Genomic DNA, 12,867 nt, shown 5'->3' with positions numbered 1-12,867 from the left:
GCCTAGAACAATACTGTGGCTTATACCTGGAAAGCAAAACCTCCAGATTCTCACTTCACCTTTTTCCTTTGATGGGCATGTCTTGTCTATTCTAAGCTCAAGGGGCCTTGTTTTTATTTCCCACTTCTTTTTGTAGCCTGATGTCCCATCCTATCTTATCAGATATTGGAATTTAATTGTCTTTTTTTTTCCTGCCAGTCCTCAGGCTGGAACTCCGGGCCTGGGCACTGTCCCTGAGCTACTTTTGCTCAAGGTTAGCACTTGTACCACTGAAGCCACAGAGCCATTTCTGCTTATGTGGTAGGCAAGCACTCTGCCCCTAAGCCACATTCCTAGCTCCCCAGAATTTAATTTTGAGACTGAATGCCTAAACCCAGTTTCTTTCCTGATCTTTCCCATTTTTTTTTTTTTAGATGTGAAGCCAAACTACCTGAAGGGTCTGTCTCATGTACTTAATAGGCTGCCCAAGCCTGTGCTCTTGCCAGAACTGCCCACGGTAAGTCTTCCATCTGGCCTCTTAGCCGGGGACAAGGCTGTTTTCCAGTAGTCAGGACTGGAGAGGGGAGGAAGAGAATCAGCAGCATCAAATTGTTGCTTCTATCTGAAATTCTTTCTAGCTCCTTTCCTTGCTACTGGAGGCCCTGTCCTGCCCTGACTCTGTGGTCCAGCTCTCTACCCTCAGCTGCCTTCAGCCTCTTCTACTGGAAGCACCCCAAGTAATGAGTCTTCATATTGACACCTTGGTCACCAAGTTTCTGAACCTCAGCTCCAGCCCTTCCATGGTGCGTTGACCCCGGCACCTCCCCCCCCCCCCCCGCCATCCACCCTACACCCCCTCCTCCTCCTCCATGATGGCCTGTGCGCTGTTCTGGTTTTCTGGTTAATTATAGATAGGACTTTCCTGCCCAGGTTGGCTTTGAACCATAATCCTTAGATCTCAGCCTCCTGAGTAGCTAGGATTACAGGCGTGAGCCACTGGCACGTGGCTGGCACCTTTCTTCTTGGATCTCCCACTCACCTTCTGGTTATGTTACAGGCTGTCCGGATTGCTGCACTTCAGTGTATGCATGCTCTCACTCGCTTGCCTACCCCTGTGGTAAGTACCTCGCCCGTCTATCCTAGCCTGGAAACCAGGCTCAGATGAGATAGAGAAGTGCTTTTTTTGCCTTCTGTTTTGTCTAGTGGGATTAGCCATCCTACTGTATATTATTGAGATGGATTTATCTCAATACAGATACAGGCAGATATTTTTTCCTTGGGCCCAAAATGGAGCCACAAACCCTGACTACTTCAGAACAGAATGGCCATCCTGCCATTTGAGATACTGTGGAATCCCTAAAGAATAGGACCCATTACAGTTGTTGAACATATGTGAGGCTCTGGGTTCAGTCCCTGGCATGAATGCATGTACACACACGCACAGCATATGAAGCACATTTCACTTCAGAATGTGAGTTACACAGTCAGAGAAGCACCATTTCCAGGTGCTAAAGCTGAGCAACACTAAGATTATTTCTTACTCCACAGTTGCTGCCATACAAACCACAGGTGATCCGGGCCTTAGCCAGGCCGCTAGATGACAAGAAGAGACTGGTGCGCAAAGAAGCTGTGTCAGCCAGGGGAGAATGGTGAGTTCTAGGTTACAGGTAAGGTAGGACCAAAATAAACCTCAGTGCTAACGTTGCCAACATTCTTTGTGCTTACAGGTTTCTGTTGGGGAGCCCTGGCAGCTGAGTCCCCAAGCCCCCGTCCTGGTCTACACGCTTCTGACTGACAATCTAACCTAGAATTACCATCAAGCCATTCTGCCCACGGCAAGCAGACTGCTGACCTGTGCTTGTCATTCTCACCAACACAGCACAAGTACTGGGCCTGTTTTCCATGGCTGTACAAAAGAGACAGGAATCCTGATTCCTAACAGATTTGTGAAGTAACTAAACAAGACTACTTATGTTTAAAGAAAGATCTTGGGTTGTAGGGCTCTCCCATTGTATCTTATGTCAGGAGAAGGGAGCTATGCTGTAGAGGGGTGTGTGCAGTTGAGTGTGGCCCTGAGGACCAGGGATAGTGGATGTGTATGTACTGCTGAAGAATAAAAATTTTTTTTGGTAATGAAGCTGTCAGGAATTTCCCCCATCTCACATACACCTCAGTAGCACATAGCCAGGAGGTCTCTGATTGCCTTAGCTACAGAAATAGTCATGATAGAGATTAGCCAAGAATTCTGCGGGGCATCCAGCCCCTCCAAGGATGGACATAGGAGGTAGCACCAGACTACCTCACTAGATTTTCCTTGACCTCCCTTTTTCCCACTCAATAGGCAAAGAGTAGAAAGCTACATATCTTTACAAATCAAATGCCTTTATTTTTGCTCTCTTCAGTAGCATGTGAGAATGGCAGTGACCTCAAGAGCAGGCCGGATGTCTGCCTGCTGAGAAGTCAGGAGGCCCAGCATACTATACCATTGTTTTCCCAGACAGGAAGTGGAAGAGGTGGTAGCTAGCCCCAGTGCTGGACTAGGTCAGACAAGATAAGCCAGTTGCCTGACCCCAAGTCTGGGGCTAGAACTTCTATTTGCCTGAGTAAAAGGACATCAGTCCCAGGAATTCTCTTCATTGTCTCTTGCTTTTATAGTGTCCTGAAGGTTGGTCTGCCTGTGAGATGTCCTTGCATAGGACCGTAAGACAGGCCCAATGGCTCTTTTTGATCAAGGACTCCAAGAAAAGCTGCCCTTGAAGCAGCAGATCAAACACGCATGGCTGACAACCTAGTTTACACTGCCATGACAGAGGCTGAGTGAGCTGTCACCCAAGAAGGGGGCTCCCAGCTCAACCCATTCCCATGGGGCAGGTGATTGGAAGGTAACAGCACCCGGGTGAGCCAATGCCTACAAGAAAAGATAGAAATGTCCCTTGAGTTCTAAGAGTTCATACTGTCCTTCCTATTCATTCTGAAGCAAGTATACATCAAGCACAAAGGTAATGAGAGCTCTTAATTTCTTTCACTAATCTGACCAATATATGTACCTCCTGGGAATTTGAAAACCTTTTGAGGTTTTTATTTTTTATTTTTGGGTCTGGTCGTGGGGCCTGAACTCTGGGCCTGGGCGCTGTCCCTCAGCTCTTCAGCTCAAGGCTAGCGCTCTACCACTTGAGCCACAGCACCACTTCCCGCTTTTTTTTTATTTTCATTTAGCTTATGTGGTGCTGAGGAATCAAACCCAGGGCCTCATGCATGCAAGGCATGCACTCTACCACTGAGCTACCTTCCCAGCCCTAAGGTTCTTATTTTTTGGTGCCAGTCCTTGGGGCTCGAACTCAGGGCTATCACTGAGCTTTAGTCACGGCTAACACTCTACCATTTGAGCTACAGCTCTACTTCTAACTTTCTGGTGGTTAATTGGAGACAAGCCTCAGATTTTCTTGCCTGGCTGGCCTCAAACCTCAATCCTTAGATCCCAGCTTTCTGAGTAACTAGGATTACAGGCATGAGACATAGTTGTTTGTTTGTCTTGAGATTTTTTTTTTGTTTTGAGACCGGATCTTGGTATATAGCCCAAGCTATCCTTGTACTCCTGACTGTCCTGTCTCAAGACTCCCAAAGTGCTGTGATTACAGATGTGTTCCCCTGCCACACCCAGCCCCTTTTGATGATTTGAGCTATTTTCTAAGGGTACTTAGTTCATTTGATTGTTACCCTCAGTGGCTACAGTTAAAGTTAACTTCCCCTTGTCTCGTGGGCTGGGACCTGTCACAAGTAGATTACCTCAGTCTCTCACATTATGGCATGAACTCCAAATACTGTCATATAATTGAGAGGTAGGTGATTGATTGGAGATCATTATGTCCTCCCCAGATGTCCTTTCCTGAGCTTTCTGAGGTTCTCCTCTAGTCCTCTTGAAGCCTTGTTTATATTAACCACTTATGTGGCCTCAAGCCCATCTACTTCAAATGGAAGCAATATTCTCTATTCTTAGAGTCAGCAATCACTAGCCACATGAAACTATCTGAACTCATGAAAATAAAATCCAATTACAAACTCCTTAGTGGTACTAGCCACATTCTATTGCTTCCAGATAGTTCTGTCACCCACCACTAGTGTCTATGCTTTTTAACTTTACCTTCCTGTGTCCACACCCAGGAATATCTTCCAGTTGTCCAAGCAGCCATAGTTGTAGGGATTTCTAAATACCTAGGGCCAAGAAAAATATGTTTCTACAAACATCTTCTATTCAACCCCCCTCGTCTTTGATAGCTAAGTGGGCAGATTCTGGTCTTTTATGATGCTTGTCTGGTCAGCCATGGCCTTTCCTTACAAGATGCATGTTCAGCTGCACACCTGCCCACCCAAACCCTCCACCACACTCACCCTGCCCTTGGCCTGTAACCGACGTCTCTCCTTCTTGTTTATGTGCCTTTCAATGCTAGTCTCACCTCGGCTGATAAGAACGGCATGCCATACAGTTAGGGCACCCAGAGCAAGTGCCACAGAACTAAGAAAAGAAAGGCCAAGATTAGTAGGAGTTAGAACAGGAGGACCTCAGTCTGGAATTGATCTGATTAGTTAAGCCCCATTTTCCTTATATTTTAGTGTATATACATATATATAATTAGAACACATCACGGTAAGCTTAGAAAAATTACGTGGAAAGGAAGGTAGGGAAATAAGTCTGATACTGACGAAAAAAATACTGCTTGGGAGGTAGGGCAGTACAAGCACCAAGGTAGACTGACTGAGGTATCTACTATTCCCTAGCTGTGTGTAATGTGAATCATTCCATCACTCCAGTTTTCATTTTTCCTCCTCTATAAATGCAGTCACCTTCTCTTCAAGTAGGTACAAGGAATAAATGCAGTAGACGCTTAACTTACACTTAACAAGCATGTCATATCCTTAGTGCTTTGTAACCAGGAGTACTGCTGTCCTTGAAAGTCTCTGCCCAAAATGCTGGAAAACGTTCTCTTTACCAATCTCAGTAGACTAAATAGCAGCAGATCACTCAGGGATGAGTTCCTGATACTTCCCCTTCCTTAAAACTAGCAAAACTGAGTTAAATACCTGCACAGGAACCAGAGGTAGACAAGACTCTTGTGGGTTATCCTTTCTCGAAAGGAGAAGATAGGTGGTGGGGTCTGGTGGTAAGTCTAGAAAAAGAAAACAGCAAAGCCTGGCTTCTTTGCTCTGTTAGTCTCCAGCAACTGCCACCAAAGCCCCCAGCAACTACAGGCAGGGAGTGATACAAACCCAGGCAGAGAAATGGGATTAAAGCCACAGAGGAATTAGGAGAGCAGCCAGGTGTATGGGCCAAGCCCGGCAGCACCATCATACCCACAAAACACTGGGCAGAACAGGTTTGGACAAGATTGCAAAACATGAGGTGATAACCCTGGGCCTTAAGGTTGACAACACAAATGGGGCTCCAGGGGAAGCCACTGTAGTCCCTAGCCAGAACTCCTTCACTGCGGCTACATCCTCCAAAAGACCGGACCCACACACAGCATGGGCAAACTGAAAGGGAAAGAACTGAGTTCCACTAAGAATTTGTGAGGGCAGCAGAGGGACAAGCTCAGGATATGCTCAGAATAAGGAGTCTTAAAAAGCACAAAGGAGGATGATCCAGACGTACGGGACAGACATCACTGTCCCGTGGAGCCCCATTACACAGACTTAACAAGGACTCCTGGCTGCTCTGGCTATCAGCAGGGCAGAGTCCAGGCTCAGCCCAGAGGCGATGACAGGATAGATAACAAAAGACTACTCACTTGCCCCTGGGCTACTGAATCTACCAGTGGCAAGGCAGCCTCCCTAAACACTTATGAGCCAATGCTGTTGCAGCCTCTAACCCCTATAATTAAATTAGCAAGGCCCAGTTGCCAGAACAACTCTTAAACCCCCAGGCCTAAGCAGCAGGGGGCAGTGGGGCGGGGTCAGCCCACCTGGTTGCCAACCGCCTGTAGTTTGTTCTTGTCGAGCTGTTTCATTTTCTAAGGGGATGGAAAACAGTGCTGGTTATACTCTCAGGCCTCTAGGATAGGGGTGCTACCAGCCCCCTTCCTTAGGAACAGGTTTCATATCCCAAAGTTCTGCCCTACTAAGCTGCCCTGCTCCTAATCATGGACTTACCTCAATGGCAGCATAGGCCTCCCGGAAAAGATCCCAACTTCCATAGCTGCAATAGACACAGCCCAGAGTCATGAAAAAGCAGAAAGAGAAGAAGTACCGATGATTATAATGGCCCACACAATTGTTTAGCCAGGCTGGTGAAGTGATTTAAGGATAAGATCAAATAATTTCAAGAGATGTTCTTGATTTAAGACATCACCCAAGCAAGAACTATTTTTTTCTGTTATTTTTAAGTAGTTATACAAATGGGTTTCAATTCAACAAGTCAGTTTATTAATACAATGTATCTTGAGATCAGTGTCATTCCTAAGATCTTTTTTTTTTTTCAAAGCCAAGAAAATAGGAAACAGTTTCCCAAGGTTGAGGTGAAAGTCTTCTAGAAAAAGCCACCAGGAAATCATGTAGAATGTGCCTGATACATAGTAACCAGGGTTAGCTATACAGCTGTATGGGACAGCAGAAAGGGGCCTGTGGTTCTATCTGGCACCCCCAGTAGAAGCCATAGATGCCCAGACGCCTCTTTCCACTCAATGGCTGTTACACCACAGCCTACAAAAGGAAGACTTGTACAAGATTCATTGCACCCAGAAAATCCATGTGTCAAAGAGCCTATGAGCCTCCTGCTGCCTCTTGCCCAGAAGATTGTCTGTCCCCATAGCACCTTTCTACTAACTTGTCATGTGCCCAGTGAGTGCTCTTTGTAGGCTGATGTAGAAAACTTGGGTTTGTGGCCACTAACCCTGTACAGTGCTTTGAAGCTTAAAAAAAAAAACAAACCCTGGAACAGAAGAGAGAAAAGGATACGGCAGTGATGATCCATCTTCAGCACACACCTGTGAGGGAGGGACACAGGCTCTGTTACGGTGGCCAAGGTTCTGGAGATGATAGTGCCAATACTTTCCTACAAGGACCAGCATCCTGCTGAGGTGGAAAGGGCACAGACTATGAAGACAGCCAGGCCTTGCTTCAAACCCAGCTCTGCAGTTTATTGTTAGATGATTCTGGACAAGAAACTCACTTCTCGAAGCAGTAATGCCTAACTCACAGGACTACCCTAAAGGACTAGGTGTTAGGAGTTGGACATCACACTGCCTGGGACATGATGGATGCTTCATATCTTAACAAGTTCTAAGGCCAAGTGTTAGCCTAAGATTATAGCAAAAGGGCCACCACTGGGGTTCACAGAGCAAAGCAAAGACCTACCTATTGCAGATGCTGCAGTGATGTGTTCGGGCTGGCTTGGGGTAAATGCACTTCTTACAGATGGAGACTGTGGCAATGTCATTCCTTCCCTGTTTGGAGGGAGAACAACATCATGACTGCTTTTTATGTCTCAAAAGTTTGCAAGGTACTCTCTCTCCCACTCATAGAACTGGCTCCCATAGCCTACAACTCTCCCCCTCCACCCTGTGCCCATAGGGACCCACCTCAGGTGGGTACCCAGGAGGAGTGGTGATGGCCTGGTAGTAATGGAAGACGATGAGGATCAGATTCCAGTGACTATAGAAGAAATGCCAACAGAGTCGTGGCACTGAGTAGGTTTGGAGAATGAGGGGCAGGACACATAGGTAGGCAATGGCCACGATGGAGCCCGTCAGCACAATCACCAGCACCACGAACACCTGCCAACACCAGGGAGCTCAGTTAGACATAATTAAGAGTTACACCTAGAGGAGTCTCGAGTTTCCTTAAGGCTAGGGTCTTGCCTCCAAAGCCTAGTATAGGACTATCAGAGACACTCCCCTCTGCTCCAAAAACCATCCCTTTTTCCTGGGCAACTTTGGCATCCTCACTTACCACCCCAAACCAGCGGATCACGTTGTCCACCAGCCAGTAGACAGGCTCAAAGGCAGCATCAACAGCAGTGTCGCTGCCCCCAAAGGAGTTGTACAGCAGGGAGCTCAGGCAGACCTTGCCATACCGCCATCGTTGTACCAGGCCTCGGAGCAAAGGTGGACAGCGGCGCCTGTAGCCCAGGAGCAGGAGAATACGCAGGCAGAGGCGGGCTGGGCCCAGCAGCAGGCTCCGCTGGACCCGCATGGTTCCTAGGATATTACATCATTGTGAGGATCTAGCTTAAATCCTGCCCATACCTGTATCACCAGTGAGAAGGCCCCAAGACTGAAGTCCTGATAAGGCCAGTCATCAACTGTGGGAAAGAAAAGATTACCTCACTTAAAAATAGAATGTCCAGTACCAATGTCCCAACCACATTACATTGTAGAAGGTAGGAAATGGAATTTTGTTTTTTTTGGGGGGGGGGTCCAGTTATGGGGCCTGAACTCTGGGCCTGGGCACTGTCCCTCAGCTCTTCAGCTCAAAGCTAGCACTCTACCACTTAAGCCACAGCGCCACTTCTGGCTTTTTTCATTTTGCTTATGTGGTGCTAAGGAATCGAACCCAGGGCCTCATGCATGCAAGGCAAGCGCTCTACCACTGAGCCACCTTCCCAGCCCCAGGAAATGGAATTTCTTTTTTTTTTTTTTTTGCCAGTCATGGGGCCTGAACTCTGGGCCTGGGCGCTGTCCCTCAGCTCTTCAGCTCAAGGCTAGCGCTCTACCACTAGAGCCACAGCGCCACTTCCGGCTTTTCTTTTTTCTGTTTATGTGGTGCTGAGGAATCGAACCCAGGGCCTCATGCTCGCAAGGCATGCACTCTACCGCTGAGCTACCTTCCCAGCCCCAGGAAATGGAATTTCTAAGCCACAAAAACATTTACGTTACATCACACTCAAATCCAAACAAGGGTGAGGAAGAGGCAAATGGCTTCAGGTATGTATGGACAGAACACTGGTGGAGCAGAGCCAATATGAACAAAGTTGCCCACCATGTTTTAGTATGGTTACTGTGACAGATTTTTCAGAGTTTCTTGCCTGCCCTGGTCCACCAATTATACAGCATGAGACCCTACACCTAGATCTTCCCTGTTACTGTGTCTTAGCTAAAGATCTTCCTATTCCCTGTAGGCTTAGGTTACAAGCCAGCGACAGCTTGGTAGCAGGAGATTGTGTGTCTCCTGTCAGGGCAGCCAGCCACCCCTTATATGACATAAGATGCTTTGTCTCCAGTTGCACTCCCAGTTCTACCCCAAGGATGATCCAGCCAAAACAACTTCAAGAATTCAAAGCAGTGGAAGGGGCTTGCTCTCTGTGATAAATTTTCTTTGCTGCACTATAGTTAAGACACTCAAGAACCACCTGCATCTTCAGCTTTTGACCCCAGGCTTCCAAACTCGCCCTCCTAGCTCTCCAGCCCTCTCCATGGCTCCTCTTTAAGTACCCCCATCTCCATGTATTCTCTACCTCCTTCACTCTGTGAGGAGCTCACTATGCAAGCACTGACCAGAACCCCGGATACAGATACTCTAACAGACTCTTTTCATGATAGCTTCATCAGTTCTACAGATTAAAGTCTCTTACCAAAAAAGAATATCTGATTTTCTCCTAGGACAGCCAAGATTTGCTTTGTCCTTAATAACTACTGACTTATTTAAAAGGCAGCTCAAGATACAGCAGAAACTGGAGGAGCCTGCTCTGCCATAGGATGGTTTCAATTCAGTAACTGGAGCAATGTACTCTCCTTGCATCCTGGATCATCCCCACAAAAAAGTATTTCAGAAGAAATACTTAAACACCCTCTTCTACATGCCCTAAAACCTTCAAAAGAAACCAAGCAAATGAGGTATACAGAGAGAGGAAGGGAGAGAGAAGACCAGCATTCAGAAGGCTGAGGTAGGAGGATCAAGAGCTCAATGCCAACTTGGCCATTTTATTGAAATAAAAGCTGGAAGTGACACTGTGGCTCAAGTGGTAGAGTGCTCGCCTTGAGCAAAAGAAGCTCAGGGATAGTGTCAGGCCCTATGTTCAAGCCCCCGGACTGGCAAAAAAAAAAAAAAAGAAAGAAACTAGCCATTGCCATCGCCTCCTAGGAAGTTAAGAGAATTAAAAGGAGTGTAAAAAATAGAAAAAATAAAAATAAACCGGGCAAAACTGTAAGTAAGCACTGGTGGCTCACATCTGTAATCCTAGCTACTCAGGAGGTTGAGATCTGAGGATCTCGGTTCAAAGCCAGCTCAGGCAGGAAAGTCCCTGAGACTCTTATCTCCAATAAAACCACTAGAAAACCAGAAGTGGTGCTGTGGCTCAAGCGACTGAGCCCTCGCCTTGAGCTGAAGAGCACAAGGACAGCACCCAAGCCCAGAGTTCAAGCCCCATGACCGACAACAACAACAAAAAGCTCGGGTAAACCTTCTTTGAGTTGTACTCCTATTGTTTGGAACCATGATTTGGGTAAAGCATACATTTTTAAAATAGCAGTCATAATCAAATAAAAGGTCAGAGCCAGTCACCAGTAACTCCTGCCTATAATCCTAGCTGCCCAGCAGGCTAAGATTTGAGGATCACAGTTCAAAACCAGCCTTGGCAGGAAAGTCCATCTCCAATTAACCACCAAAAAGCCAGAAGCAGAGCTGTAACTAAAGTGGTAGAGCACTAGCCTTGAGCAAAAAAAAAAAAAAAAATCTCAGGGACAGCACCCAGGCTCTAAGTTCAAGCCCCAAACCAGCACAATAACAATATTTTTTTTCTTCTCTCTCCTTTCTGACAGAAGAGAACTGACTGCCCCACAACAAATCTAGATAACTTTTGGACTATTCACTCCACCTATACATTCTCTTGCTGGGGATATTGAAAAATATCCTATTTGCTAAAATATTTCTTATAGCAGAACACTGTGTAAATCAGATGCATTCCCTCATTAGTAATAAACACTAATTCATGCCTCAGAGCCAGAGCCACCACACCTAGTCAAAAAAACTCCTCAGATTCTCTCCTTTTCAGATTATTCTCAACTACCTCCTGAATTCCTGAGCTCTACAAGAAATGCCTATCTCAAAGACTAGATTCTCATATATCTGCTTATATCATGCCAGAACTCAATCTCCCTGTATTCCTATCCAATGAGGAATAGGAAAAAAATATTTAGGTCCCTCCAGCATTAATATGATTGTATAATATATAAATATGTGTGTATTATGTATGTATATATATTTACATACACACACTTGGCATGGTATAAATAAAATGTTTATAAAGTAGTTAAAACAATACCTGGCTCATGGATGTAGTCAATAAATATTTGTTGAATGAATGACCTAGAGAGATGCAGAAGTGGAAAGTGGTCAGATGTCTATCTGTTCTACAAATACCATCAAGGGTACGTCTGCCAATGTGATAACACTAAAGTGTTTGCTCCTATCATTCTTCCTAATTAATAAAGAGAGAAAAAGAAACTGTTATTAGAATCCTAACACTAAAGAGCTGGAAGGCACTTTTACGAAACAAGTGCAAACAGAACTCAACCCAAACATGTGAAACAAAAAAGCTTAGCGTCATAGAGTGAGCCTAGTGTGAAACCAGGCCTCTCCTCTAACTTTAGCTAATTGGGATATGGCGGATAGGGAGAATGGGGGATTTGTTATCAGTGGACCATATCTGAAACATTTAATCTCAGGAAACAGATAAGCAAAACTCAATTATGTGTTTAGGGAGGGAGAGTTAACAGGGGAGTGAAAAAACAAAGCATAGTTCTCCTAGTACCCCAAATGCAAACTCAAACTAGTCCCATCCCTCAATAGAGCCCGCAGGCCATCATGGCCATCTGCCACCAGATTAGAGATTGCAGGTCACAGAACTACCCTCATCCCAGAGCTCTAAATCACCATCTGTTTCCCAAGGGAAAAACTGATTGACAGGGAGGGAAGGGGACAAGAGGGAAGAATAGATTCCAAAGCTACCAGAAGGCAGATGAAACAGATCAAAGTCGTGGCAAATTTCATCTGGACAAAGATGCTCTCAGGATGTTTCCATCTCAAGCAGATGTCAGATATCAGTAAAGAGCAGTATTATTCATGTGCAGACTTTCCTTCTGGGCAAACGAGAAAAAAAAAAAAGGAATAGTAATTTTATCTTAGGAATGTTCAGCCAAAGTTGAAGGGTCCACCAACTACGAGCGCGGGCTGCAAGACAGGAAGCTGCAGTTGCAAAAACCAGGAAAAGGTTGTCTCCACGACGGCATTGTGGCCAAAGCTCCAAGGGACTGGAGGCAAAAAATTAAGAAAAATAAATTAGGTTCGAGTTTCTCGAGAGTTTGGCCAAACCAAACTTTGGATGTGAGTTGTCGGACCTGTGAAATGGGCCAGTTGTGCCTGGCTGACTTCCTCCTGCCTCTGAGGATTACCCCAGCCTTGAGGGTGCGCTCTGCCGGAGCCGGGCCGGGCACGGAAGGGAGTGGGCACTGCAGGGCGAGTCCAAGGGAGCACAGAATCTGGACTTGCCTCGAGGCCCTGAGACAGGGCCTGACCCTAGAAAAAGGGACTAGGATGGGGAGCACGGGCCGAATCTTCTCCCTTACCTGCCGCCTGCCAACGCTTCAAGCAGCCAAATTGAGCCCCGCAGCCTCTGCTGTCACTCACAGCCCCTTCCTCCAGCTCAGCGCCCCGGGCGGGCCGGACTCAAGCCGACCCACCATAGCCCGCCGCTCTGAGCCACAGAGGGTGGACCCGGACCCGCCGCCAGCCCATCCTCAACCTCCAGCCAAAGGCGCAAGCCCGGGAGCCTCAAGTCCCGCCCCTAGATTTGTCCCGGTGCCACCTGGGAAATGAAGTCTTCTCTCAAGGAGGCGCGCGCGCCGACCACGTGACAACGTTAACCAATTATCGCGGTTCTTACTGCAGTACTGCGCCTAA

The 12,867-nt window shown here is 46.6% G+C and overlaps 2 protein-coding genes across 7 annotated transcripts in view; one reads left to right on the top strand and one right to left on the bottom strand.

The window, feature by feature from the left end:
• The window catches only part of LOC138826181 (MMS19 nucleotide excision repair protein homolog), a 35,409-nt gene extending 33,297 nt beyond the window's left edge, over window positions 1-2,112 (top strand). For all 4 annotated transcript variants that reach the window (XM_070021330.1, XM_070021332.1, XM_070021333.1 and 1 more), the window contains 5 exons: window positions 414-496; window positions 618-782; window positions 1,037-1,096; window positions 1,528-1,628; window positions 1,707-2,112. In XM_070021330.1, coding sequence (XP_069877431.1) covers window positions 414-496; window positions 618-782; window positions 1,037-1,096; window positions 1,528-1,628; window positions 1,707-1,734 — 437 coding nt within the window. In that variant the 3' untranslated portion in view covers window positions 1,735-2,112. The remainder of the gene's footprint in view (window positions 1-413; window positions 497-617; window positions 783-1,036; window positions 1,097-1,527; window positions 1,629-1,706) is intronic.
• A 234-nt stretch (window positions 2,113-2,346) lies between these two features.
• LOC138826182 (palmitoyltransferase ZDHHC16-like) lies at window positions 2,347-12,849 on the bottom strand. Of its 3 annotated transcripts, XM_070021335.1 has the most exons (13): window positions 12,534-12,848; window positions 11,917-12,047; window positions 11,231-11,274; window positions 7,921-8,168; window positions 7,551-7,745; window positions 7,327-7,415; window positions 6,928-6,956; window positions 6,124-6,257; window positions 5,937-5,984; window positions 5,059-5,144; window positions 4,369-4,492; window positions 4,121-4,191; window positions 2,347-2,887 (listed from the first exon to the last, which is right to left on the bottom strand). In XM_070021335.1, the coding sequence occupies exons 4-13, from the start codon at window positions 8,161-8,163 to the stop codon at window positions 2,773-2,775; spliced, it is 1,134 nt and encodes a 377-aa protein (XP_069877436.1). In that variant the 5' UTR covers window positions 8,164-8,168; window positions 11,231-11,274; window positions 11,917-12,047; window positions 12,534-12,848; the 3' UTR covers window positions 2,347-2,772. The 3 variants fall into 3 exon arrangements, with proteins under 3 accessions (XP_069877436.1, XP_069877438.1, XP_069877437.1); XM_070021337.1 differs by lacking the exon at window positions 5,937-5,984 and having other exon boundaries at window positions 12,534-12,849; XM_070021336.1 differs by lacking the exon at window positions 11,231-11,274.
• Window positions 12,850-12,867: the final 18 nt, after the last annotated feature.

Source organism: Dipodomys merriami, unplaced genomic scaffold (assembly GCF_024711535.1).
Source record: "Dipodomys merriami isolate MVZ:Mamm:240054 unplaced genomic scaffold, mDipMer1.0.p SCAF_14, whole genome shotgun sequence".
Taxonomy (NCBI): Eukaryota; Metazoa; Chordata; class Mammalia; order Rodentia; family Heteromyidae; genus Dipodomys; species Dipodomys merriami.
This window is presented reverse-complemented; position numbering and strand designations above follow the sequence as displayed.

What these genes read in the sequence shown, in the direction of transcription:
- LOC138826182 (XM_070021335.1), bottom strand. Translation starts at nt 8,163, where the DNA reads ATGCGGGTCCAGCGGAGCCTGCTGCTGGGCCCAGCCCGCCTCTGCCTG. An exon ending in TACCTCTGGTTCCTGTGCAG is followed by an intron (nt 4,493 to 5,058) that starts GTATTTAACTCA and finishes TTCTTTTCTTAG; the next exon opens with TTCTGTGGCACTTGCTCTGG. An exon ending in GGTTACAGGCCAAGGGCAGG is followed by an intron (nt 4,192 to 4,368) that starts GTGAGTGTGGTG and finishes TCTTGGCCCTAG; the next exon opens with GTATTTAGAAATCCCTACAA.